Below are 26,135 nucleotides of genomic sequence, written 5' to 3'. Positions count from 1 at the left end.
TTTCTGTGCATCTTACATGTATTCAGTCTTCACAGCAATCCTCAGAGGTTGATACTGTTTTTCCCATTTAATAAATAGTGAAACTGAGGTACAGAGAGCTTAAATAATGCCCAGGATCATTCAGTTTAGGAAGGGGTGAAGCTAGGTTTTGAACACAGAAAATTTGCCCCAGTATCTGGAGTTTTAACCACTATCCTATGCAGCTTTTCATAAGTGACTGCTCACAGCTTTAAAACAGAGGGAAAACTCTTGTACAAAGCAATGAAGCATGGGATTGTATTGTCTTGTATGACAGTCACATATCTTTCAAGATAATAAAAATTTGTTGGTAGGGCCATATCTTCCTCAGAGTCCATTTTGGTTCTCCTGGAGTCCTGTGCACACAGTAGGGGTTCAGGACTTGGTGATCATAGTAGAGATGATGAGGCATGCAGGGAGGCCAGAGAAGGACAAAGGACAGCCTGATTGCAGTGTGCTAAGGATGGCCCATCAGGGAAAGTTTTAGTCAGGAGCCTTTGCCAGGAGGCAGCTTCCCAAAAACCCAGTGGGGGAAGTTCAGAGTGACAACCCACCCAGTTTCGGAAGCAAATAAGATCTCCTAGGGTATCATTTGATAAATTAAATGAAAAGTGACTTCCGTGTTACTTTGAAAGTATTCATTTGCCTCAGAGCGACAGGAAGTTAAAAAAACTATTATAAAACATAGAAAGAATGACTGTGCCTGGCCTTTTTGTTTTGTACAAAAGAATCAAGATATCTTATAGGAATCCTTTCTTTAACCCAGCATGTCAAATGTACGGAAGCCTCATTAAACTGTACTAATTTGCTCCCAGTAGAGGCAAGAATTACACAGTTTGATTTATTCAGCATTGTATCAAAACACATCAATAGCATATAGACCTGAGTCACATATGGAACATACAGAAAACAGTATCTGAGCCTTTGTGTGTACACAGTTTTGTTAAGGCTGAGCAGCTAATGAGAAGGAAGGAATGAATGGCTCTCCTCTAGCTAGTGGCTCCAGATCTCCACCATCCTGTGATGGCTTCTTGTAATTTTATTCATCTTTTATGTTTCTGATACTGTTGGGATCAAGTTCATGAGCCTTTGGTATGAAATTTTTTCTATTAAGAGCTGAGTTCATGCCAGTGAAGAAAAGAGTTTTGAGAGTAAGGGTTTTATTCCCTTTAAATATTCAGATGTGAGGTCATAAAACTAATTATGTATCAGCAAGGTTATATTCATACATATTTTTTCTTGTAGCAAGATATATTTCAGAGCTAAGAGTAGTCTTCATGTGATTCTGACTTTATATCACTAGACACTGTTACTGTGTCTCAAGTCTGTAAGACCCTTCCGTGATGATCTACATCCTATCTCCCTCATTTAGAGCGCAGTTGTTTCTCCTATTTCTGGCTCTTCTGAGCTGGGCCTAGTACTAGAAAGTTTGCTTATTTTAAGTGGTAATTATCTTCCAGGTTACAGTTGGCTACAAGCTTTTCCTGCCATAATGTATACACTTGCACACACAAGCACTGTTGGATGTATAAGGGATAATATGACTTGATTTGTGCAGTTTTTCTATGTCTCCTATTAATGGTATCTCTTAGGATTTCCTGCTTTCAAAGATGATTTAGAGTCAGTGTATTTTAAAAAGGCATTTCACTTTTCTAGGGAAAGTAATGCTAAGGATTAGGTAACAAGATTGATTTTTTTTTTTTTTTTAATCACAGAAGCTAATAGTGACAAGCTCCAATAAGTAATAGAATTATAAATAAAATTAATTTCTAGAGTCTCTTTCATTACCTTTGTCTAACAGAATAATTTCATTATTTTTCAATCACTTAAGTGTTTTTATTAGAACATGTTTGAAAAATTGTACTCATTTAATTTTTTTAGATTCAGATGTTTTTGAAGTTGAAATACTATATACCAGATACAGGTAATGCAGTACCTATAACAAAAATTTTCTTTTTGGATGTTAGTATTTTCTTTCAAACATGAATTGTAGATGGATTCTTTCAACTCTCCTGGAACTCAAGGGCAAAGAGTTACTCTTCAAAGCAGCTTGGAGACACTAGCTGGTAGTATGTGGAAGCCTCTGAGTTTAAGAATTTGGGGGCAGATTTATGTCATACTGAATCCCTGTTGAAGATTTTTGCTCTTTTCTAGCTTATGTGTGCGTTGCAAGACTACCTCGTTTTAAGACATGGTTTTCTCAGAGAGGGCTGGTAGTCTATTCTCTCTCTCTCTTTCTCTCTCTCACAGACACGCACTCCCATCTTCTCCTTTCCTTACTGTGGTAATTAAGACATCTATAGGTAGTGTGTTCTTCCTACCAGTCTTCATTGTAGCCAATTGGCAAACAAACAAAAAAAATGACAAATTTTTGCAGTGGTTCTTGTCTCTATAATTCTCTCATTTGGTGTCCCAGTGAAGAAAGCTTTTAGTTAAAAGAACGAAAGGAAGAAAGTCTCTGGTGGTTGACTGTCAAGTCATAGGTGAAAACTCGTTGTTTGCATATCCTTAAGATTAGGGACTTAAGTGCTTTTATTTTTCTCTTCTTTTTCAGCAGGTGCTTTGCTTTTAGGTTATTTCTTGACTGTGTCCTTGGAAAACTTTTAGATGAGTGAGATGTGTTAGTATAGAAGGCATATAGTCCCATGTTCAGAGTTTTAAACATAGTTGCATAGTTTATTATATGTAAATGTGTGAGCAGAACATCCTTTAGAATTATATGTTTCATTCTTTAGTCCTAAGAGAGAAAAGGCCTTTATACACCATGTGAAATTATTTCCCAAAGGAAATGCTATGGAATTCCTATGTGCTAGCTGTTTATCATGGGATTTTGTACAATGATATTTTCTATTTTTCTGTCTTCAAACACTTGGAGCTAGCCCTTTAGTAAAAGTGAGCCTTTACTTTCAGATACCTCTAATGTTTATAAGCAAATGAAATCAAGCAAAGAAAAATCCATTAATATTACAGAACTGAGTGAAGTAAACCTTGTTCTGAGGAACTCACCGTTCTTAATTTTATTATTTGGACATGGCCTACTTCTGAAGTTGCCTCCAGGAGAGATTGTGACCCAGCTGGCGGAGACAATTCTTATTTCTAATTCTGCTTTTAAAAGTACCTGATTGAGAGCTAAACTGACTAGTTATTCGTTTGAGAGTGTAGTGGCTTGACAGCCACTTACTCTTTTTTCCTCCTCTCCTCTTTTTACCTTTTATTTAGCTTTTGATAGTTACATTATTCTCTGCAATGAGCTTTTATGTACTCTCTTTACCATAAAGAAAAATGTTAAGTGTTTTTCTCACAGCATTCTATGACTATTTTCAGTTCACATATGGGGAAAAACAAGATGAAGATAAAAGTTTTTCTAATTCTAAATGAAATACCAAGCCAATAGTGGGGCTGGGAGAGCTGTCATCTCATTTCTCCCAGGCCTTTCCTGTACCTCAAAAGAGTATCTATTTCCCAGGGCTGATTTGTCTGAGGGATTTTTGTTTGCTGATTTTGTTGCATCTAAATGTTAGAGTTCCTTGCACTCAGATTTAATTATAGCTTGAGATAACTATACTATTTTGTATTGTTCTTAGCCTACTAAGTATCTTAAAGGTCTGCTTTGACTTTCAGGATTATGTAAGTAAGCATTTTCTTGTTCAGGCCTTAAATTGAAGGCCTAGTAATGGGCAGTTAATGGCCAAGATGATGGAGAGACTGATTTATCAGAAGATAGCTGAAGCATAAATAGGTAATGAGGCTGCCTGACTTCCTGAATGGAGATGAGAAAGTAGGAGCTGGTGCCAGTGTCAGCATAGTCTGTCTTTGCCTCTGGTTTGTTGGAGCAGGGGTCACTGGAGAGAAAGGACCTTCTCAGCCAGGGAATCACAAGAGTCCAGGGCTTTTAGTGCCCTCAGAACTGGCAACTTAACAGGTTAAATTTAGGGAATGCCTTTCAAAAGTTCATCATCTTATCCAAGGAAAGCCTTTCTTTCGTGGCATGTGTAGCCTTTGTCTAGGAATTCCTGGGTAGTGAGATATCCATGTTGTAATCACTGTCCTAGGAAATGTTCGCATCAGTTGTGGTATCGTTTGGCTGTGTCCCCATCCACTTCTCATCTTGAATTGTAGTTCCCATAATCCCAACATGTCATGGTGGGAGGTAATTGAATGGTGGGGCTCCTTACTCCATGTTATTCTCGGGATGGTGAGTGAGTTCTCATGAGATCTGATGGTTTTCTAAGGGACATTTCCCCTACTTCACTCTGCACTTCTTGCTGCTGCCATGTGAAGAAGGATGTGTTTGCTTCCTCTTCTGCTATGATTCTAAGTTTCCTGAGGCCTCCCACCCCTGTGAACTGAGTCAATTAAGCCTCTTTCCTTTACATATTACCCAGTCTCAGGTATTTCTTTATAGCAGTATGAGAACAGATGAATACAAGTAAAATTTTTCATGTCAAATAAAATAAATAGCAAGAATGGAAATTTGACTTGGAAAGCAAGTGTAAGTAGATGAGGATTCCATGGGAATTGGCCATTCTTTAGACACACATGGAGTAGCTCTTTAAAAAATATGGGCTTAGAGCCCAAAGTGGAGAGATTACTTGAGCTCAGGAGTTTGAGACCAGCCTGGGCAATGTAGTAAGATTCTGTCTCGAAAATAATAAAAATACCATGGGAATTCCAATATTTCGCACCTTTTCCCTTTTTTTTTTGTAAAGTATATTGAGGTTCTACTGTGAGAAAACGTGCCAAAGTGCTTATAGAGATGCTGGCCCTTAATTTAGCTGGAAAGATCCTCTGATTGAATTTCTTTTTCTTCCGTTTGGCTTTCCCTTCCTCATTTCCCCCTTTTAGAAAAGGCTTTTTAAAACTTGTTATTTTGGTTGAACTCAACAACAAAATTTAGGTAGTAAATTGTCACAAGAACATATATTTTACTTGTAAGAAATAATGCAGGAATTTAGTAAGTAAATATTTAGTTTTGAAAGTTAAACATTTTGTCATAAATAGTGAAGGAAAGGGAAGGGAGCTATTTATTGAAATCTGTTATCACAAAGGTCTTTAATCCATTTTTATGGCTTTCAGGATAAGGAGTACATTTCTTAGGTTGGTTTAGAATATTGCTTTTCAACCATTGGCTATACCTTATAATGACATGGATAGCTCTTTAAAAAATATTGACGCCTGGGATCCACTGCAGACCAAGTGTATCAGAATCTGTGAATTTGAGGCACAGGCATTAGTATTTTGTACAAAGTTTCCCAAGTCAGGCTGGGTGTGATGGTTCATGCTTGCAATCCCAACTAATTCGGAGACTAAGGTAGGAGAATTCCTTGAGCCCAGGATTTTGAGGCTACATTGAGCTATGATAGCACCTGTGAATAGCCACTGCACTCCAGCAAGATTCTGTCTGTACAAAAGAATTAGAAAATAAAAATAGCCAAGTATGGCAGCACATGCCTATACTCCCAGCTACTCAGGGGTCTGAGGTGGCAGGATCACTTAAGTCCAGGAATTTGAGGTAACAGTGACCTGTGATTGCACAACTGCACTTCAGATTGGGGAAAAGAATGTGACCCTATCTCTAAAGGAAAAAAAAAAAGCTTCCCAAATGTATTAGTCTGTTCTCATATTGCTATAACAAAATACTGAAAACTGGATAATTTATAAGAAAAGAGGTTCAGTTGGCTATGGTTCTGCAGACTGTACAGGCTTTTGCTTCTGGGGAGACTTCAGGAAACTTCAAATTATGGCAGAAGGTGAAGGGGAAGCTGGCATGTCTTACATGGTCAGAGCAGGAAGAAGAGAGAGAGAGAAGGGGGAGATGCTACACATTTTTAAACAGCCAGAGCTCCTGAGGACTCACTCACTATCACAAGAACTGCAAGGAGGAAAGTCCACCCCCATGATCTAGTCACTGCCCACCAGGCCTCTCCTCCAACGTGGGGATTGCAATTCCATGTGAGATCTGGGTGGGAATTCAAATCCAAACTATATTACCAAAGAAGTCTAATGTGGAACTAGGATTGAGAATAACCAGTTTAGAAGTTCTTTGATATACTTCCAGCTTGATCTTCCATTATAGAGCAGTAATATATAGCGTGCCTTGTAATTTCCTGATTGTACTGTGCTGTTTGCCATTTTTGTGCCTTTGTTGTTCCTTTTTCCTGGAGTGCTTTCCCTTACATTGTCAATCTGAGGAGCACCAGTGCATTCCTCTGTATCCCTACAGTCAAAGGACTGCTGTTGTATTTTATATATATATATATATATATATAGTTAGACTTATACTCATTTTGTAATAATTTATTTAGTAGCCTCGTTTTTTGACTTTGAATTTCCTAAGTGCAAGGGCCATATCCAACTCATCTTTCTTTCACATGGCCTAGTATGGTCGGCACTAAAAGTGTTGTATGGACTATCACTTATTAAATTGTTACAGGAAATCTACAAAGTGTGTATTATTATTTTTGCTCTTTAAGAGATGAGGACTTTCAGTTCAGAGACATGAAACAACCTGCTCTAGTTTATTCCACTGGTAAATGGAAGACCCAGAATTCAACTGCAGCTCAGCTCTGTAAAGTTTGTTCTTTAAAAATTGTGCTATTTTGTTTTGTTTCATTTTGTTTTAAAATGTCCTGTTGCCAGGCACTGTTCTGGTTCTTGTAATACTAAATGCAGATGGTTGGATTTCAAGAACAGTTTGGTTAAAGATAATGTGTAAATTAGATACAATATATAATCAGCTTATGGAAACTATGGATGTTGCTGAGATGGAAAAGGGAGAGTAACATGGAGTCATAAGTATAAAAATACAGACAGAAAACCTTAATGTTCTTAAATATATCACACCAATTTACATATAGATAGACCTGTTGGGTAGAACTGCCTGTTAACAGATGCCATTGCAATACAGTTCTGCTTCACAAAGTTAATCCCATACCTTGATGTGGCCACAACAAATTCTAGAATGAGAAACCTTCATCTGAATAGAGATATAATATCAATCTTTTGCCAGAAGTTTTCATAAGGCGATGGTGATTTTTCAGTTGCCTTTTCTGATGTAGAAAAGAGGGATCATATGTACAAGCCATATTTGCTATTGACATATATATTTTTTTAATTGAACTGAAAATGTTAGACTTCCAGGAATTATACTTGTGGTTTTTTAAAACTGAGTTGAAGCAGTTAAATGGCAAATACATGTTTAGGACACAGTACCTAAAGATTCTGTTATATGCGTTAAACCTTTCTTTTTAATAATATTAATTACTTTCACAGTTATCTTATTGTATACTACCATTTGATTGGTAATATTCCCATCCCATTGGTAAGCATTGATTTGTTATTCAGGTTGGACTTAATTAAAAACCTAAAGTACCTCGTCTTTCTCCTTGTGTCAGAGTTCTGATTCTATCATGAATGTTGTACAGCCAACTTCGCTTTAAAAATTGGTTATGGATAAGGCAGTCTTAAGATTTCCGTTTTGTTTGCTCTCTGGGATAGGTAGGTTGGACTTGGTTCACTGACTCTAGAAGATATGAGGAGAAGAGGACAGGCTGCGAAGAAGCAAAATGCATGAGAAATATGAGTGTTATATTAATTTCAAATTTTAATTTCATCTGTTGCCCATGAATAATAATCAGGCTCCAATCTGGGGATTGTATCAGGTTCTTCAGGTCCTAAAATTCTATGCTTCATTTTCGCATTTAGAAATTAGAATTATCTTTATATTATATTGATTTATTAAGAATTCCTGCCATCTGGAGAGTTATTTTATATTTTTCCATTATTCCCCTGAATCTTTTGTTTCACAATTTCTATAAATGTTAGCCTGTTTGCTTGTCTCAGTCCCTAAAACACATACATACTAAATACACATACTTTACCATATCCATGTAATTTTTTTTCATTAAAAGATGGATTTCAATGTAATATTTTTAACTATAATTCTGAGTTTGTAAGGTTGTTATCAAATTGACCTTAGGACATGTGCCGTGAGTCAGCTGTGGTCATGTTGTTGACTTTTGGATGAAAATGGAGTTCTAAAGATTGTTTTTTATGTTTTGATTTTCTTGTTATATCTTCTAAAAATGCTCTTTAGAGCATTGTCATGATACTGAGAAGACTTCTATTATAATAATTTTTCATTAGAGCCCAGTAAAACCTGCAAGTACCTCCAAGCTATAGAATGAAAGCAAAGGTTCAAATATAATGAAAAAGGCCTACCAGGAGGTGAGATGCCTACTCTGCCACCAAATATGTGACTTTTGCCCCTGCTGGCCTCAGTTTCCCTATTTATAAACAGAATCTTGTATTATATGAGCTGTAGGAATTCTCAGTGTTATTCTGTGATACCTGAAGTACTTGTTTAATAGTTTTTAAAGTCATCATTCTTGTGTAGTAATTTGAAAGAGCTCATTTCTGCAAAATTATGTTTTTCTAGTATCTCAGAGAGATATTACTACTTTTTAATCTTCAGCTTACAGTTAATAAATATTAGAACTTTTCCTTGGTGATATCTTAGCCTGTTTCTCCCACCAAAGGAAAATATTGATACTATATTGATTCTCTCTTCTCAAACATACCCTTTTTTCTTCAACTAAAAAGGCAGGGTCTACGAGTAACTTTCTGAGAGCCATCCTGGCTCACTTCAGTGGTGTTAAATGATAAGCCTGATAATATACCAATTCATTGTAATTCTACTTACTTTATTCCTTCTCCAAGATAACTTTAAGAAGCAAGCAGGCCGGGCATGGTGGTTCATGCCTGTAATCCCAACACTTTGTGAAGCTGAGATGGGCACATCATGAGGTCAGGAGATCGAGATCATCCTGGCTAACACAGTGAAACCCCATCTCTACTAAAAATACAAGATGGTGGCATGCACCTGTAGTCCCAGCTACTCAGGAGACTGAGAAAAGAGAATCTCTTGAACCCGGGAGGTAGAGGTTGCAGTGAGCAGAGATTGTGCTACTGCACTCCAGCCTTGGCGACAGAGTGACACTCTGCCTCAAAAAAAAAAAAAAAAAAGAAAAAAGAAAAAAAAAGAAACCATATTTCTTCTCTTTGGCCTATTTATGAGCCAGAAACATGGGGAAGGTAGGTTTCTGAGTGTTGGAAGGCTACACAAAATGCAGAGAAACCAGGCTCACTTTTATTTTAGTGATCACCACTGCAAGTTTGGTTTGACTGGGAAGTCCTGTGTTTTCAGTTTGATACTTAAGGCCTTATGAGTTTCAGTCTTGCTGCTGGAAGTGTCTTGGTTTTAGCCAAACCATGGAGGAAAGTGACATTGAATACTGATGCAATCAACTCATTGGAGCTGCTTTTCAAAATGTTCAGGGGCAATACCAGTGACACTCTTTTAGGATTCCTGTTGTTCCTATAACACATTAGCAGAAACTTAGTTGCCTGAAAAAAACAGAAATTTATTGTCTATAGTTCAGAGGTCAGAAGCCTGAAATGGATCTTACAAGGATAAGATGAAGTATTGGCAGTGCTGTGCTCCTTTTGGAGGCCCGAAGGGAGATTTGTTCCTTGTCTTTTCTGGTTTCTAGAGGCTGCTGCCCGCATGCCTTGATTCTTGCCCTCTTCCTCTTATCACTCTGATCTCTACTTCCATCATCATATCTTCTTCTCTGATTTTAACCCCTTTGCCTTCCACTTATAAGGACTCATTTGATTAGATTGAGCCCATCCAGACAATCCAGGATAATCTCCTTAAGTCAAGGTCTTTAACACTATATGCACAGTCCCTTTTTCCGTGTGAGGAAACATGTTTGTAGGTTTTGGATATCAGGGCATAGGCATATTTAGGGGTCATTATTCTCCCTACCATAGATTCTTTCTAGTTATTAATGTTGTTACCTGGATGTTACTTCCTTCTGGAGGCCTTCTAGGACACCCTTAGACCTCCATCTTCCCTGGTCATTCTTGACAGCATTTCCCTGTTTTATTAAGTCTGAGAATAGTAAGTTTATTTTCTAAACATTTTTAATTTAATTGTTTATTTTCTGTATCCTCTGCTATCACACAAACTCCACAGGAGCAGAAACATGATCAGTTTTCTTCACTACTTTGTCCCCTAAATCCAAATAGCTCCTAGGACTTGGTAGACTCTCAAAAGAAGGTTATTGAGTGAAGTATAATTTAAAAATAAGAAAAAAAAATGTTATTGAATAAATCAATCTGTATACAGACTAAGGAGGCTTGCCTTATATTGAAACTATGTTAACATACTCCTGTTCCTATTACTATCAATAATGCAAACATTTTTACTAACCAGTAGTTAAGTTTTCTGTCAGTGAATTTTTTTTTTTAATGTAAATACATGAGTTTCTCTTTGGGACATCACTGAGATCAATAAAACAAGATACCAGATGTAAAATGGAGCTGCAGGAAAAAAGAAAATAATTAAAATTAATGTAGATAGTAAATACTTTGCCAAACAGAATGTTAACATTACCTCAATCCAAGCTGTAACCATGATATCAAGGTGAATGACATGTGGTCCCTGCCTTGTTCAACACAAATTTGCAACATTAATATTTCTGATTCAAAGGAAATTGAGATAAGAGCATCAATAGTCCTACAAGAAGAATGGAAGAGGGAGAGGTTCATTTTAACTGAAACATCAATTCTGATAAGCAGAGGCCCTTCCGAAAATATGGTTGTTAGCACTCTAGGAAACTCAAGGAGCTTTAGGTAGAAGGAGTGATGTTATTTATTGACATGGCATTAAAAGCAACTCTGATGGAAAGAGTGCCTCTATAAGCAGGTAATTTATAGCTGTTCAGTTGTACATTTATACATCCAGGGAATTGATAACTACCTTCAAATGAATCAGGCAATCAGGAGATTAACTGAGTACCTGGTCAGTACTGAGGTCCTGTAGTGAGGAGGAGAGGAGGCTAGAAGTGGTTGGAAAGGTTTCATGCAAGAGGGGTGCTATGCAGTGAATTGTGCCCTCCCCAAATTTATATGTTGAAGCTCTAACCCTCAACATGACCATGTTTGGAAGTGGGGGACCTTTAGGAGGTCATTAAGATTACATGAGGTTGTAAGGGTGGGACCCTAATTCAGTATGACTGGTGTCCTTATAAGAAGATGAAGAGACACAAGGCATGTACACTTACAAATAAAAGGCTATGTGAGGACACACAGAAAATGGCCATCTGCAGGCCAAGGAGACAGGCCTCTGGAGAAACCAAATCCACCAACACCTTAACCTTGGACTTCTAGGCTCCAGAACTGTGAGAAAGTAAATTTCTATTTAACCCACCCGGTCTGTGGTATTTTGTTTTGGCAGTCCTAGATGACTACAGGTGGAACTTGATCTAAATCTTGAAGGATGAGTAGGGCCATTTCTGGGAAACAGCTTTGGTGAAAGGTCTAGTTCAGAAAAGGGCTCAGCAAAATTAATGAATGAAAAAACCACAGAAAGTGTTGGAATGAACACAGCTTTTGAACTAAAGAATAGAAGAGAGAACTGACTGTGGGTGGGCTATGGGTAAGTGCTTGTGCACCATTATGCCTGGGGTGGGGAAGGTGATTATGGAAGATTCTGAAATCCAGGGAAAAGGTTTTTTGGTTTTTGTTTTTGTTTTGTTTTGGCTATATTAGAAAACCTAGGGCTTACATTTGGGGTTTTGATAAGGAGTCACCTTTAAAAGATCTGAGGGATATGATACGTGGTAGAGGTGTAAATGAAGAGTAAGCTGCAGCTCCAAGAACTACCATAAAAAAAGAAAACAAAGTTTAGTTGATGCTGGGTATTAGCTGAGAAGAGTTAGGAGTTATGGTTGAATGGTTAATAAGGCTGAGAGGTACCCAGGTAGTTGTTAAATTTTGAGGTTTTATGAGGGTTAGAATGTATTAGCAACAGAGGTACAGGATTGTCCCATACCTAACTTCTTTATAATAGGAGAACAGACTTTAAAACAGAAGAATTATCCTTCCTTTCCAAAAAGCTGTATTATTACTAATCAGACTCTATCCTTTCACCTAATCTCATAGTTTAATGTATGTGAAATTTCAGGGATGGTTGAGGTCCCCTGTGGCCCCACAGAAACCTAAGATGTCCCTTCCTGGGATACCCTGGTTCTCAGGGAGCAGCAGCACTGTTGGCCTCACATACTATGTGCAGTTGCTCATGTGGCTTTTAATTTCTAAAATAATGTTTGTCACATGTTTTTCATTTGAGTAATTGTACATGTTTATTTTAGAGGTTTGGATACTGTAGAAACATAAACACAAAAATTTCCAATAATTTGGGTTCCTACTGTTTGGATATAGCTATTGTTTGTATTTAGTGAATCAAATGGAACACACAGTTTTTCTTCCTTTTTTCTTTTCAATTAATACACATGAGTGTTCAGTATGCAAGTATTAATGTTATTGGAAACACTATATTTTTTAGTTAAGAGTCCCTTGTTCTCTCTGGGAGTTCCTAGGATAGCATAGGAAATAATGTTTTTTTTTTTTTTTAACAAAAGAACATTTTGATAGGGCATACTGACAATAGATGTGCAGAGGTTCAATTTTGTTTTAAGGAAGATGTGGAAACCTTGATGAAATTAGGTCTGGTAAATTAGAACTGAAATACTATTTTTAAAGTATGTCTTCATGATAAATGAAAGGTTTTTTTGGGAGGTTTATATATCTTCTTTCTAAATAGATCATATTCACCATATTATTTTATTCTTGAATTGAGCATATCTTACTTATTTGTTTTCCAAATGTACAAAACTTCATTTTAAAGGAGCTAGTCACTTAAAATCAGATAAGATGAATGAAGTGCAGTCATCTTGGAAATGAAATACTTAACCACTTGAGGTAAACTAGAAAAGTAGGTCACTTGGCCTCCTTGATCGGGTGGTAATTTACTTCAGATTGGTGAATACTTGGCTCCTAAGAAGGTGTAAATTTTGTTTTCACTGATTCTCCATGTTGAATTATTTTCTTATGAGACTGTAAGTGTTTTGAAATAATCATAAGAAAGACTAATTGTCTGATTAATATGGCTGCATAATAAATACCTTTTATCTTTTTGGTATTATAGTTGACTCACGTCGACCGAGCAAGCTTCCAGGTTGATGCCTTTGGAACATCGTTCATTCTCGATGTCGTGCTAAATCAGTAAGTGTTGAGCTGGACTTGCTTTTGTCAGATACACACTGAATCCTCTTTCTTATCCATTTGTAAAGTTTTTTCTTACTATATTTTACTTCATCTTTCTATGCCAGTTAAATATTATATTTGAAACTGTACTTACTGACTGTAGGTTATGAAGTCTGGCAGATAGTAAGAAATATATATTCATTTGAAATCAAATAGCTATAATAGGTTTAAGAATGTAGAATGAAAGGCAGGAGTTACCCCAATATTTTGTGTAAGAATATGTAATAAGTTTCCTATGAATGACAGTAAATTATGAAAAGAATACTTTGGGTATAGAAGTATCTTCCTTGAGAACAGCAGGAAAGAGAAAGTTGTACTTTTTGATTAGTGATTCAGAGGATTGGCTGCATGATATGTGATGCTAAATAATACTTGGTGTTTGTTAGATGCTTTGATGTGGTGGTGGATTTCTGTGAGGTTTCTGGTACCGGGATTCTCCTGTGAATACAAAATAATTTTACAAATAGTTGTCTACCTAGAATTTTAGGTTTGGAGAGTGCTTTCAGTATGTTGCTGGATTTAATCTCTTACATTTGGTCTAAGTTTAATGTTTAATAAATCTGGTTAGTTAATGTTCACTTTTCTTAACAAAAGGGTTTTTATCCTTCTTCTTATCATGGGCAAGTGGGCAGAGACCAGGGTTCTGCCAGGCTTATGCTTCTGAGCTGGGCAGCATTGGGCCATCGTTTTCTGGAAGCATTTCTACAACATCTCAGGAAGAAAGTCTGAGGTCAGAAATTCAGACAGAGAGACCAAGAATGAGAATTAGAGTCTAAGTTGTCTGCAATTGAGAACCAGCTAGATGGAAGACTGTCAATTTAAAAAGGCATTTAAGAGGCAAGACTTAGGACCATACTATCTGGATAGGTAGCCATTAGCCACTTGTGGTTGTTTAAATTTAAATTAATTCATTCAAATAAAATTTAAAAATCTGTCCTTCAGTTGAATTAGCCACATATTAAATGCTCAACAACCCTCTCTGCCTTCACGCTCTCATCTACTTTACTACCTAGTCTCCTTCTCTGCTTCATTTAAAAAATAATACTTATTACCATTTAATATATGGATGAACTCTTATAACATTGCCATTTTTGTGGGTTAAAAAAGTTTGACTAACATTATTGATGTATGGCCATCTATTATTTGATATTTTAATTATTTCTTTCATTTATAGTCTTTTTCTTACCCCTAGAATGTAAGCTCCTTGAGGGCAGAGATTTTCTTTGCTTCACTGATGTATCCCTAACACAGTATAAGGGCTAAATTCCAGGTTGGGAGTCAAATTGACTCAGTAACCAGAGGATAGGACTAGCCAGGAGACAGAGGTGAGATGACCAGGTGAGGAAGAGTCAGACAGCAAAAAAGAAGGTAAATGTTTGAACTAGCTTCTGAAAGCTGAATGTAGATATATAGGTGTGATTTGGAAAGTTAGGTTCTTGGGTCTCTATTTTGATAACTGCCTTCCATCCCTGTTTGAAATCATTGTCCCTGTTGGTAATCTGTGTTTTCTGCTTGCTGACATTTGTAATTCATTGACTTTTAATACTCAGTAAAAGAAGGGATATTTATTTATGTCCATTCTGGCCAAACTGCCTCACTTACTTTGGAGACATCCAAGTCCAAAAACTTTCTGTTCCTGAAGGAGACACACATATGGTCATACCTATCAGAGCATGAAGTTTAGAATACTGGGGTTGAAGCAAAATTTCTTTTGAGATATTGGCAGAAACCTCTATTGGGCATTTTTCTTTCTATTTCAATGCAAATTTGTAGTTACAAGACATATAAAGGATTAAATAATAGCATAAATAGAGGTTACCTGGGCTGAGAAACATGCAGTGTGCTCATTTTTTGCCTGTAATCGATACTAAACATAGGTGGCAGGTAGCTGTTTTCTTTATACTATAAAAATCATGATGTGATACAAAAATGTTTATCTTATTTTTATGTAGAATGATTTTGTTTCATGGTTTCAGTTTGTGTATTGTCTTAAGTTGGTTAAAGAGCAGGAACATGAAAAACAGTATGTTCTTTAAACTTTTTTTTCTTATGAAGCAATTCTGGGGCTATGGAACATGTAGAAAATTTTTTTAACTGGAGGAAAATTAAATAAGTCTATGTGTAGCTAGCTTCCGGTTACAGAATGGATCCAATAATATATATTTTTGATTGGAATGGATGGAAAAGTATCATTACATAATGTTTCTTCTTAATGTTCAATAAATAAATTTAAGTAGATTACACAAGAGTTTAACCTTTGAGTAGTAACTTCCATAGGAGGCTGATAAAAATATAGAAGGATTAAAAATGAAAAGCAGAGCCAGTTTTTGTTTTGTCAAAATTATGAAGAAAAGGTTGGGGATCGGTTTTTCTTCATGGGGTCATAGTTGTGAAATTTCACTCTTTAGGACAGATGTATTAATAAAACCAAACATGTGGGTTGGTCTGGCCACACTAGTCCTGAGGCTGCATTGGACCTTTCCAGAGGTCAGCAATGAGTCCAATACTTCATTGTGAAACATTCCTCAAAAAGAAAAAAGCTTAATAAAAACAGGTAACTATATTATCTGAGCGATTCAGTCCAGTTTTTTTTCTTGTACATCTCCTGTTCTGGAAGAAGTGGGTAACTAATCTGTCCCATACGGTTAAGAATATTGAAGAATGTTTCCTTTCAGCAGTATTCTTTGATTCTTTTACCACAGGGAACCTGACAAAAACCACACGTAGCCCCCCAACGAAGAAGCAAATGCTGTCTGTTGACTGTGGTTGGTTGTTTATGATGTGAAACATATAACAATTAGGAAAAAAAATCTGTTATAGCTTCTTTTTTTTGGGAAGAGTTTCTGTTGTACAGCTCTCAGATCTTGAAAGATCCAGTGACTAAATTTTAAGTGTATTTTACAGATTCCCAGCTTCTTGTCTTCTTATTTCAATAACAACAAAATGGTTTTTCTCACTTCATGATGCTTATAGCAGTCTTCCCACCCCCCTCCCGCCCCCCACAATTTTACAGTAAGTGGTGGGAGGACAACTAGGAACTGAAGCATGAGGCATGACAGATGTCAGCAGATGGGGTTGCCCGTGAAGAATGGGACATGGTGTGGAGATGGGGGAGAGGGAGAGAGAGAAGCAGGAGCAGGGGTAGATAAGGAACACTCAAACTCTGTTCGAAAGAGCACATTGTCTTGCCTTCTCTCATTTAGAGGAAGCATTTCCAATTAGTTACCTCTTGATTGGTTTAAGCTGGGGCCCTTGAGTTTGTAGGGAAAGTAAGGATCACCATGGGTGAAAGACAGGGTCTGAATTCAATTGGAATTAAATGTTAGCTCTTGAAGAGTCTCATCATGCTCTGTTTACAGTGTGGCTGATGATGATGATAAAAATAAGTGATGAGGATAAGATTATAATTAAATGATGATGTTATGTGATGATAATGAATAACAGTAGATATCTCACTGTTATTAATAAATTTGTAACTGAATGTCTTGCTGTCCACTAAATTCATTATGGTAAATATTTGTTCCTTTGTACGTTTAATACAAAATTATTATGTATAAGACAATCTGTATTTGGAATCCTTATGTCATTTCATATATGTATATGTACACACATGCTCACCCCCCCGTATATAGGAATATGCAGATACATATACATATAAACTTATATATATATACAGATATATGTATGCACACACCCATGCAAGTTTTCTAAGCCTGTAGTAATGCTGAAAGCTTCTCTAGACCCTGAACAGTTGAGAAGAAAGGAAATAAAGACTTGACTCTTAGGGAATTTACATCTAGCCAGAGAAACAAACAATGAACATGTTAAAAAAGGTAATTTCAGAGAGTGACAGTGCCATTTATAGAGAGTGCCTGGTGTGAGGATGAAAATAGCACATCTGAGAATTGGTTTTCAGGGACAGGCCATCTCTAAGGAGGTGATGTTTGAAAGTAAGGGGCCCCCATGCAGAGGGAACAGCAAGGGTCAAGGCAGGAACAAGCTTCGCAAGCTTCAGAGACAGAAGGGTGGCTTAGGAGTTTGGAACAGAGATAGCCACGTTATTAAATGTGGTTTGAAAAGTACAAGGAACCAAAATATCTAGTGCCCTGTAGGCAACAGAAAGATATTGGGTGAAAGTCTAAGTAGAGATTATTGATTTTCCCCACACCATTTTTTGTATTATTCTCTTCTTCCCCTACTGGCTTATGAACATTTATTCATCAGATTCGGTTATTACATATTTTGATGTTTTTTTCAAAGCAATCTCTTCTGAAGATCTATTCACTGATTTTAGGGCTTAGTACCATCATACTGTTTATTGTAGCTTTACAATGTGTTTTAATAGCTGGTATGGAAATACGTTCCCATATTAGTTTTCTTTTGCAAAATTTTCTTAGATATTTTTGCATCTTTTAAAATGGAAATTCAGAATAATTTTGCCATTCTTCCTTTGGAATTTATTGGACTGTCACTAAACTTATATTTTAATTTGGAAAAAAATACACATTTTTACAGTGCTGAGTCTCCTCATCCAACATCACAGTGTATTTTTAAAAATGTTAAGCATTCTTTTATGTCAGTAAAATTTAGTATTTTTATTTTTGTAGACCCTGAATATATCCAGTAGAATATTTTTCTAGGAATTGTATTTGTTTTTGTTGCTACTGTGGATGTAATATTTTTCCATCATATTTTATAGTTATTTATTGGCATTATATAGGAAAGCCATTGATTTCTGTTATACCTTATTGAACTTTCTCATTTTTGCTAATGGATTTTTATTGTTTCTCTTGGGTTTGAATATAACATTCTAGTTTGACAATAACATGAATGGCAAATCATGAGAGTTTTTCTTTTCAAAATGTTACTACTATTTCCTACCTTAATGCTTTTTCTAAAAGTTTCCGAACTGTATAATTTGATGATAATAGCATTTTAATCTTTTTTTGGTAATAAAAAGAACTCTAGTATTCATTTTAAGTAAGCAGAGTGTTGATTATTGATTTGTGAGAGCTAGTCTTTATTGTATTAAAGCAGTATCTTGTATTTTATTTTTTTAAGGCATATGTATTAGATTTTATTGAATGCTTTTCTAGTCAGTTAAAATTGATATATAGATTTTCTTATTTGAACTGTTGCTGTGATTTATTATATTAATGTTTCCCATTATTAAAAATTATTTTCAATGCCGGTAATAAACTCAACTTTGCCATGTTGTATAATTCATTGTTTTGTCCCATATGTTCCTGGCTTCTCTGTTTGTGACTATAAAATAGAACTACAATTCCTATTTTGTATATTAATTATTATGGCACAAGTCCCTGCTGACATTCTTGCTGTAAATTACCTCTATCCCCAAGTATTTCCTTTAACTATTTCTGAGATTTGGTCTCTAGTTTTTAATCTTACGACTATATTCCTGCCACTGATAAATCCCCTTGCAATGATATGCAGACAGCTGCTCTGCCAGGCATTTTCCCTCCACTAGTGAACCCACAAGCTCAAACCTATCCACAGGCCATGTGGAGGGTTGGTGTCACCCATGGAAATGCTGACTAGTCATGGAAGCTTTTTAAGAGAGAAATCTTTGATAAATAGTTGTTTTTTTTTTTTTATGTCTATTGATGTATTCAGGTTTTCTACTTGTTTTTGAGCCCAACTTTGAGAAATTATATTTTTGCAAGGAATTGTCCTTACCATGGAGTGTTTCACCTTTATCCATATTTATCTGTGTGTGCTTCTCAGAAAATAATTTCTAAAATTTCTCCTGTTCCTGTTCTTATAACCTCTTTCTGAATACTATTTTTGCTTGTGGTTATCTTATCAAATATATAAACTTTTAGGACCTTTTTTTTTTTTTGAGACAGGGTCTTGCTCTGTTGCCCAGGCTGTAGTGCAATACTTTGATCTCAGCTTACTACAGCCTCAGTCCCCTGGTCTCAAGCAATCCTCCTATCTCAGCCTCCTGAGTAGCTGGGACTACAGATCTGCACCACCATGCCCAGCTAATTTTTTTATTTTTAGTGAAAACAGGGTTTCCCCATGTTGCACAGGCTAGTCTCGAACTCAAGTGATTGTCTGTCCCAGTCTCCCAAAATGTTGAGATTACAGGCATGAGCTATCACGCCTAGTTTAGAAACATATTTATTGCATGAAGTGAAATACATTTTATTTTATTTTATTTTATTTATTTTTGGAGTCTCACTGTCTCCAGGCTGGAGTGCAGTAGTGCAATCTCAGCCCAGGGCAACCTCTGCCTCCTGGGTTCAAGTGATTCTTCTGCCTTAGCCTCCCGAGTAGCTGGGACTAAAGGCGCATGTTACCACACCCAGCTAATTTTTTATATTTTTGGTAGAGACAGGGTTTCACTATCTTGGCCAGATTGGTCTTGATCTCTTGACCTCATGATCTGCCCTCTTCTGCTTCCCAAGGTGCTGGGATTACAGGTGTCAGCCACCCCACTTGGCCAATACTTTTCATTTTTTTAAAGAATTGTATTTTATATTTCATAAAGGTCACCCATTTCAAGTATACAATTCAGTGATTTTCAGTAACTTTACTGAGTCGTGCAGCAATCACCAAAAGTCAATTTTTAAATACTTTTCATTTCTTCAACAAGATCGTTTATTGCCATTCACATATAATCCCCATTCCTGTTCCCAATACAGTGCAATCACTAATCTACTTTCTGTCTTTATAAATTTGTCTTTTCTGGACATTTCTTATAAAGGGAATCATATACTATATATTCTTGTATCTGGCTTCTTTTACTTGGCATGTTTTTGAAGTTCACCTATGCTATATGTGTCAGTTCATTTCTCTTATTATTAAATATTGTTTCATTGTATTGATATATCACAGTGTGACTATCCATGCACCTGATGATGGACATTTAGGTTTTTTCTAATGTTTGGCTATTGTGAATATATGTTGCTATGAACAATCTGTCTATGAAGTCTGTGAATTCTTTGTGTGCCTTTATGTTTTCATTTCTTTTGGATAGATACCTAGAAGTAGAATGGTTGGATCATATGGTAGTTTTATGCTTTGAGAAATGCTAGGTTATTTTCCAAAGTGGGCTTTTGATTTTTTTTTAAAATGGTGCTATAACAGCTGTTTTTCTATAAATTCTATTTTGCAGGAGGGATGATGTCAAGTATAAATAGTTACTAAGGCTTCAGTTTTCAGTTTCATGTCTCTTGCAAGTCTGGAAAGAGTTCCATACTTCTCATGGCTATGATCTTGTTTTAGATTTGTAATAAAACTCTACCTTTGAAATCTGTGTTGAGCTTTTGAAACTTTAAGGGGTGAGATTCTACTATTGGTAGAATACCTTAAGGAACTTTATGTGGACCTTCCATTTCTTATAATTTAGCTGAAGCATATTTCACTTCTTGTTTGTTCTAAGTTGCGAAGTGGTAGTTTAAAGTGGTAGTTTGTGAATCCCAAAACTGGACTTTTGATAGGCTAGTTATAACTTCTCACAGGCACAAAGTCTCTTGGGCTCAGCCCAGGGTGGCCTTGTTGTTAAAGGGGCAGCCTTTGGCTGGCAAAGCCTGGCAAAGACCAGAACAAAGGGGAACTGGATTGGAAGGTGCTGGAAGATCCATGGATGTGTCTGGCGCAGAGCTAGAGAGTGAGCTAAGGAAGAGACCAGTGCTAAAGCTAAGACCTCGGAAATTGTTTCTGAAGGGTTATTTGAAAGGAATCCTAGAGGCAGCAGCACTTCAGGGACTGGAGACTTTTACAGGGTTCAGAAGGCCAAACTCATGGGTGAGAAGGATACTTTGCTAGGCTTGAGTTAGCTCTATTATAGGGATGGATCCAAGCTGACTAGAGTGGAGTCAGGCTCCTGTAACACCTTCATGTTACTGGTTTATTTAAGCTTTTTGCTTTCTTGTTTGTTTTTAAAAAGTACAGTCTTGCCAGGCGCGGTGGCTCACGCCTGTAATCCCAGCACTTTGGGAGGCCGAGGCGGGTGGATCACGAGGTCAAGAGATAGAGATCATCCTGGTCAACATGGTGAAACCCTGTCTCTACTAAAAAAAAAAAAAAAAAAAAAAGACAAAAATTAGCTGGGCATGGTGGCACATGCCTTTAGTCCCAGCTACTCGGGAGGCTGAGGCAGGAGAATTGCTTGAACCCAGGAGGCGGAGGTTGCAGTGAGCCGAGATCGCGCCATTACACTCCAGCCTGGGCAACAAGAGCGAAACTCTGTCTCAGAAAAAAACAAAAAAAAAAAAACCAGTCTTAATACAGATATATTATCTTTCATATGATTGTTTAATATGACTTCTAGATAGTTGTAGTATTACCTATTTTTTAATAGAGGAATCTGGAAATTTTAGCATACTTATGAGGATATTATTTAAATTGTAAATAAAATAATTGTGGAATTATTTAATATAACTAAGACAATTTGTGCTTTTTAGTTTTTCAAGGAAAATATCATATAAATGCTATTTTAAGCTTGAAATAATTGCTGTATATTTTTGTGTAACAGATTTATTAGGTGAAAAATGTAATTTGCTAGATATAGTCAACACTTTCAATGTGTGACAATAAAAGCTTTAATGTAATTACATGTTTTTGCATAATTTCCTAGAAACTCTTTTGAGATTTTACAGTGATTAGGAGATGTGCTAAAGATTAAATCATCAGAGCTCACTGCTGTTTTTCTCCCAGGTGTCAAATTATTATTATTTTTTTATTTAATTTTTTTTAGATGGCCTCTCTCTCTTGGCCAGACTGGAGTGCAGTGGCATGATCTTGGCATAGTGCATCTCCTGGGCTCAAGCAATTCTCCTGCCTCAGCCTCCCAAGTAACTGGGAGTACTGGTGTGTGCCACCACACCTGGCTAATTTTTGTATTTTTAGCAGAGATGGGGTTTCACCATGTTGGCCAGGCTGGTCTCAAACTCCTGACCTCAGGTAATCTGCCTGCCTTGGCCTCCCAACGTGCTGGGATTACAGGCATGAGTCACTGCGACTTGCCCCAGGTGTCACATTATTGAACTTCGTTAAATTATCTAGCAGTGATAGTGGTATAGCCCAACCACAAGGAACTTTGCCAGATTTGACAAATTGGTCCCCAGACATATTTAATATAATTTTTAAATGATGGCTGTTAAACTGTTGGGTGAACAAAGTCTTTTCAAGATTGAAGATTCCATTTGAATAGTTGGAAACTTGTTCTGTAATAGTTTTATTTGTTTTATAGTAAGGACTATGTTTTAGAGTGAGGTATAAGGTGCATGCTTACCCCAGGTGATACCATCTGCAAAGAGCTGGCTTGTTACTTTGTCTCTGAAATATTTTTCTCACTGTATCTATATATCACTGTGTTACTGCACACTCTGAATATATGTATATTTTCTTGTGTTTCACCTGTTGGCATATCTTCTTAGCCAATGAGATCTGGTGTGGCACTTTGTACTGTATACCCTTGTCCCATGAGCATTACTACAACAATTCCCAGGGACTCTGGCTACCTTATTCTCAGTTGACTCTTTTATTATTTTGCCTATAATAAAATTGAATGGTTTTGACCTATAATAATGTAGAAGTAATAATACTGGATATACTGCAAAGAAAGATTAACCTTGGCTATTTAAATGAAAATTTTAGAGAAGCTCAAGGCTCTTCTTGGAAACTGATAGAGTATAAAGATTTAGCTTGAACTTCCTTTGCAGAAAGTGTCCTGAAAGCATTGGGTAAGAATCTACCAGCAGCAAAGCATGACATCATGGTTTGATGTCACAAAGGATGTCACACACATTGTTGCAGCATGGTGTCTCGGTCACCGTTATATGAACAGTACCTAGGAGGAACTGTAGCTGGATGCTATTATAACACTATGGGATTTTGCCAGAGAAAGGCACTGTGATGCAGCTCTTTGAGGACTATGCTGTAACAACCACATGTGGGACTCATTCATTTAGCACACCGCTTTGCCAGACTACTTACTTGGCCCTCAGGGATAAATAGAAACTTGTCTATTACATATTAAGTTAATATTTTATGGGAAGGTATTTCCATATTAATTGGGTATTTTAAAGCAAGCCATATTTGCATATTTTATTTTAAGAAAATATTATTATGACTTACTGACTTACTGATAATTATTTTATCTTAACTTAAATTTGTCCAATTCAAAATTATTGGAGAGATAGGGCCTGTAGATGCCTTAAGATTGTTCTCTGTGCTGCCTTTGCCCTTTTCACTTCCTCTGGTTCTCAGGGGTTCAAGTGTCCTTTTTTAGCAATGATAGAAGTAGCAAGTGGGCTTCTTAAATTCTCAAATAACACATATCCCTATCCCTCTCCAGTAGACATGGTAAAATAACTCTGTTACAGGCAACTTCCCTTTAGTCTTAGTCTGGAGTAGTAGCTTCTCCACTGTATTCTTTTATTTTTTTATTGTTTTTTTTTCCCCCATTTATTTATTTTATTGCATTTTAGGTTTTGGGGTACCTGTGAAGAACATGCAAGATTGTTGCATAGGTACACATGTGGCAGTGTGATTTGCTGCCTTCCTCCCCATCACCTACATCTGGCATCTCTCCCCTTGCTATCTCTCCCCAGCTCCCCAGCCCCCACCGTCCCTCCCCTATTTCCCCCCAACTGACCCCAGTGTGTAGTGCTTCCCTCCCTGTGTCCATGTGTTCTCATTGTTCAACACCCGCCTATGAGTGAGAACATGCAGTGTTTGATCTTCTGCTCTTCTGTCAGTTTGCTGAGAATGATGGTTTCCAATATGAGTTGCAGGAAGGAAAATGGAAGATTTTCCCTAAAAAATTGGCTTATTGTGCTTTCTCTGTTAATATCCCCAGGGTAGAATTAGCAAATGAATGATTAATTCTACTGTTCATGAGTGCTTTGTAACTATTTTAAAAGTTAAAATAGTCAAGCTTTATACCTTAATCTGGGATGTTTCCACATGAAAGTTTAAGTTTGGTTCTTGAAGGTGAAACATAAGATGTAGGATATTTGAATGAACTTAAAATAGGCCATCATGCTATAATTTATGAATGGGCTCTTTAATTAAAACAGCATTTCTTTCTGGTAAGTTTCCAGGTACATAGAATAGAAGCAGATGGAAAGTTTAAAGAGATGATTTTTCTCATGACTCGTTTTTGTCAAGTCATTATTTTTATTTATATATAGTATTTTTTAGATATTTAAAATTTTCAGTCTATATTATTGTATATTATCTATTTACTTTTTAAAGAGATGGGGTCTTGCTGTGCTGCTCAGGCTGTAATGCAGTGCCTATTCACAGGCATGATTATAGCACACTACAGCCTTGGACTCCTGTGCTCAGGTGATTGTATAGTATTCATACTTATGCTGTAGCGTGGTTAATAGAAAACTAATTATATTTGTTTTTCTTTGCTACTGTTATTAACACTGTTGTCAGAGATATGTAGTTTAAAAAATGAATTCTTGACTGGGTGTGGTGGCTCACGGCTACAATCCCAGCACTTTGGGAGGCTGAGGAGGGCAGACTCCTTGAGGCCAGGAGTTTGAGACCAGCCTGGCCTACGTGGTAAAACCTTGTCTTTACTGGAAATAGAGAAATTAGCCAGGCATGGTGGCACACGCCTGTATTCTCAGCTACTCAAGAGGCAGAGGCAGGAGAATTGCATGAACCCAGGAGGTGGAGGTTGCAGTGAGCGGAGATTGTGCCACTGCACTCTACCCTGGGTGACAGAGTGAGAGCCTGTCTCAAAAAAAAAAAAAATGAATTCTTTATTCCAATTCAGTGTATTACTGCTGATTATTACTTGAGTAACTTGAGGCTTCAAAGCATCAGAAGAAAATTGGTTTTATACTACTTGCTCATTTATTGATTTATTTACTCAATATTCATTCATTCACTCATCTATGCATCCGTCCATCAAGTATATTTAGAGTACTCACCACTTGCTGGACATTCTGATACATTTTGGGTTGATAGGTACAAAAAGATAAAGACCGTGTCCTCAAGAACGTGGCAACATGATCTGGGTAGAAAAGCAAACAGTGATGGTACAGTGTGTAAAGGAGCATAACAGAGGTATGGCCTATGGCAGTAAGAGTGTAATGGAGCTGTATTGAACAGAAGTATACTATCTGCTGGAGATAATTATTGATCATTTTTCTACAGACACTAACCTTTGCTCATTTTATATTTTTACCTTGTAACTGATGAAGTCATTCATTTTAAATACTTTTAAAATATTGAAGACTAGTATAAATACTGAATACTCTAAGTAACATACATGAACACTTTAAAAATAATTATTAAGAGAGCTAGAATAGTTATTAAGATAACTCTACCCAGGTATAGAACATTACCAGTAGTATCCCACAAGCCTCCAATGTACACTCTCCCTTCTCACTATTGGAAACAACCACCCTGACTTCTGTGATAATCAGTTTAGTGATTTTTCTTTATAGTTTTATCACTTTTATATCATCCCTAAACAACAAGGTACGTTTATTTCTGCCTCTTTTTTTTTTTTTTTTTTTTTTTTTTTTTTAACAGTCTTGCTCTGTAGCCCAGGCTAGAGTGCTGCAGTGGTGCCATCTCGGCTCACTGCAACCTCTGGCTCCTGGGTTTAAGCAATTCTTGTGCCTCAGCCTCCTGAGTAGCTGAGATTAGAGGTGCCTGCCACCATACCCACCTAATTTTTTTGTATTTTTAGTAGAGATGGGGTTTTGCCGTGTTGATCGGTCTGGCCTCAAATTCCTGACCTCAAGTGATCCACGTGCCTTGGTTTCCCAAAGTGCTGGGATTACAGACATGAGCCACCATGCCGGGCCTTTCTTCCTCTTTTTGAAAAAATTGAATGTAGAATGGACTTGTGGATTTTTATTTATATAATATTTACAGTCAATTTCAATTATTTTTCCTTGTGATATTCAAATTTTTCTAAACTTGGCTTATCAAAGCTCTTTTGA

General features: G+C 36.7%; 1 protein-coding gene across 19 annotated transcripts in view; it reads left to right on the top strand.

Annotated features, from left to right (window-relative positions):
* ADAM22 (ADAM metallopeptidase domain 22) overlaps positions 1-26,135 on the top strand; it is a 254,110-nt gene that overhangs the window by 22,488 nt on the left and 205,487 nt on the right. For all 19 annotated transcript variants that reach the window (XM_032253009.1, XM_032253007.1, XM_032253002.1 and 16 more), the window contains one exon: positions 13,073-13,149. In XM_032253009.1, the coding sequence (XP_032108900.1) occupies positions 13,073-13,149 (77 nt within the window). The remainder of the gene's footprint in view (positions 1-13,072; positions 13,150-26,135) is intronic.

Source organism: Sapajus apella, unplaced genomic scaffold (assembly GCF_009761245.1).
Source record: "Sapajus apella isolate SASKATOON/1434 unplaced genomic scaffold, GSC_monkey_1.0 scaffold81, whole genome shotgun sequence".
Classification (NCBI taxonomy): domain Eukaryota; kingdom Metazoa; phylum Chordata; class Mammalia; order Primates; family Cebidae; genus Sapajus; species Sapajus apella.
Note: the sequence above shows the minus strand (reverse complement) of the source record. Positions and strands in the feature narration are given on the sequence as shown.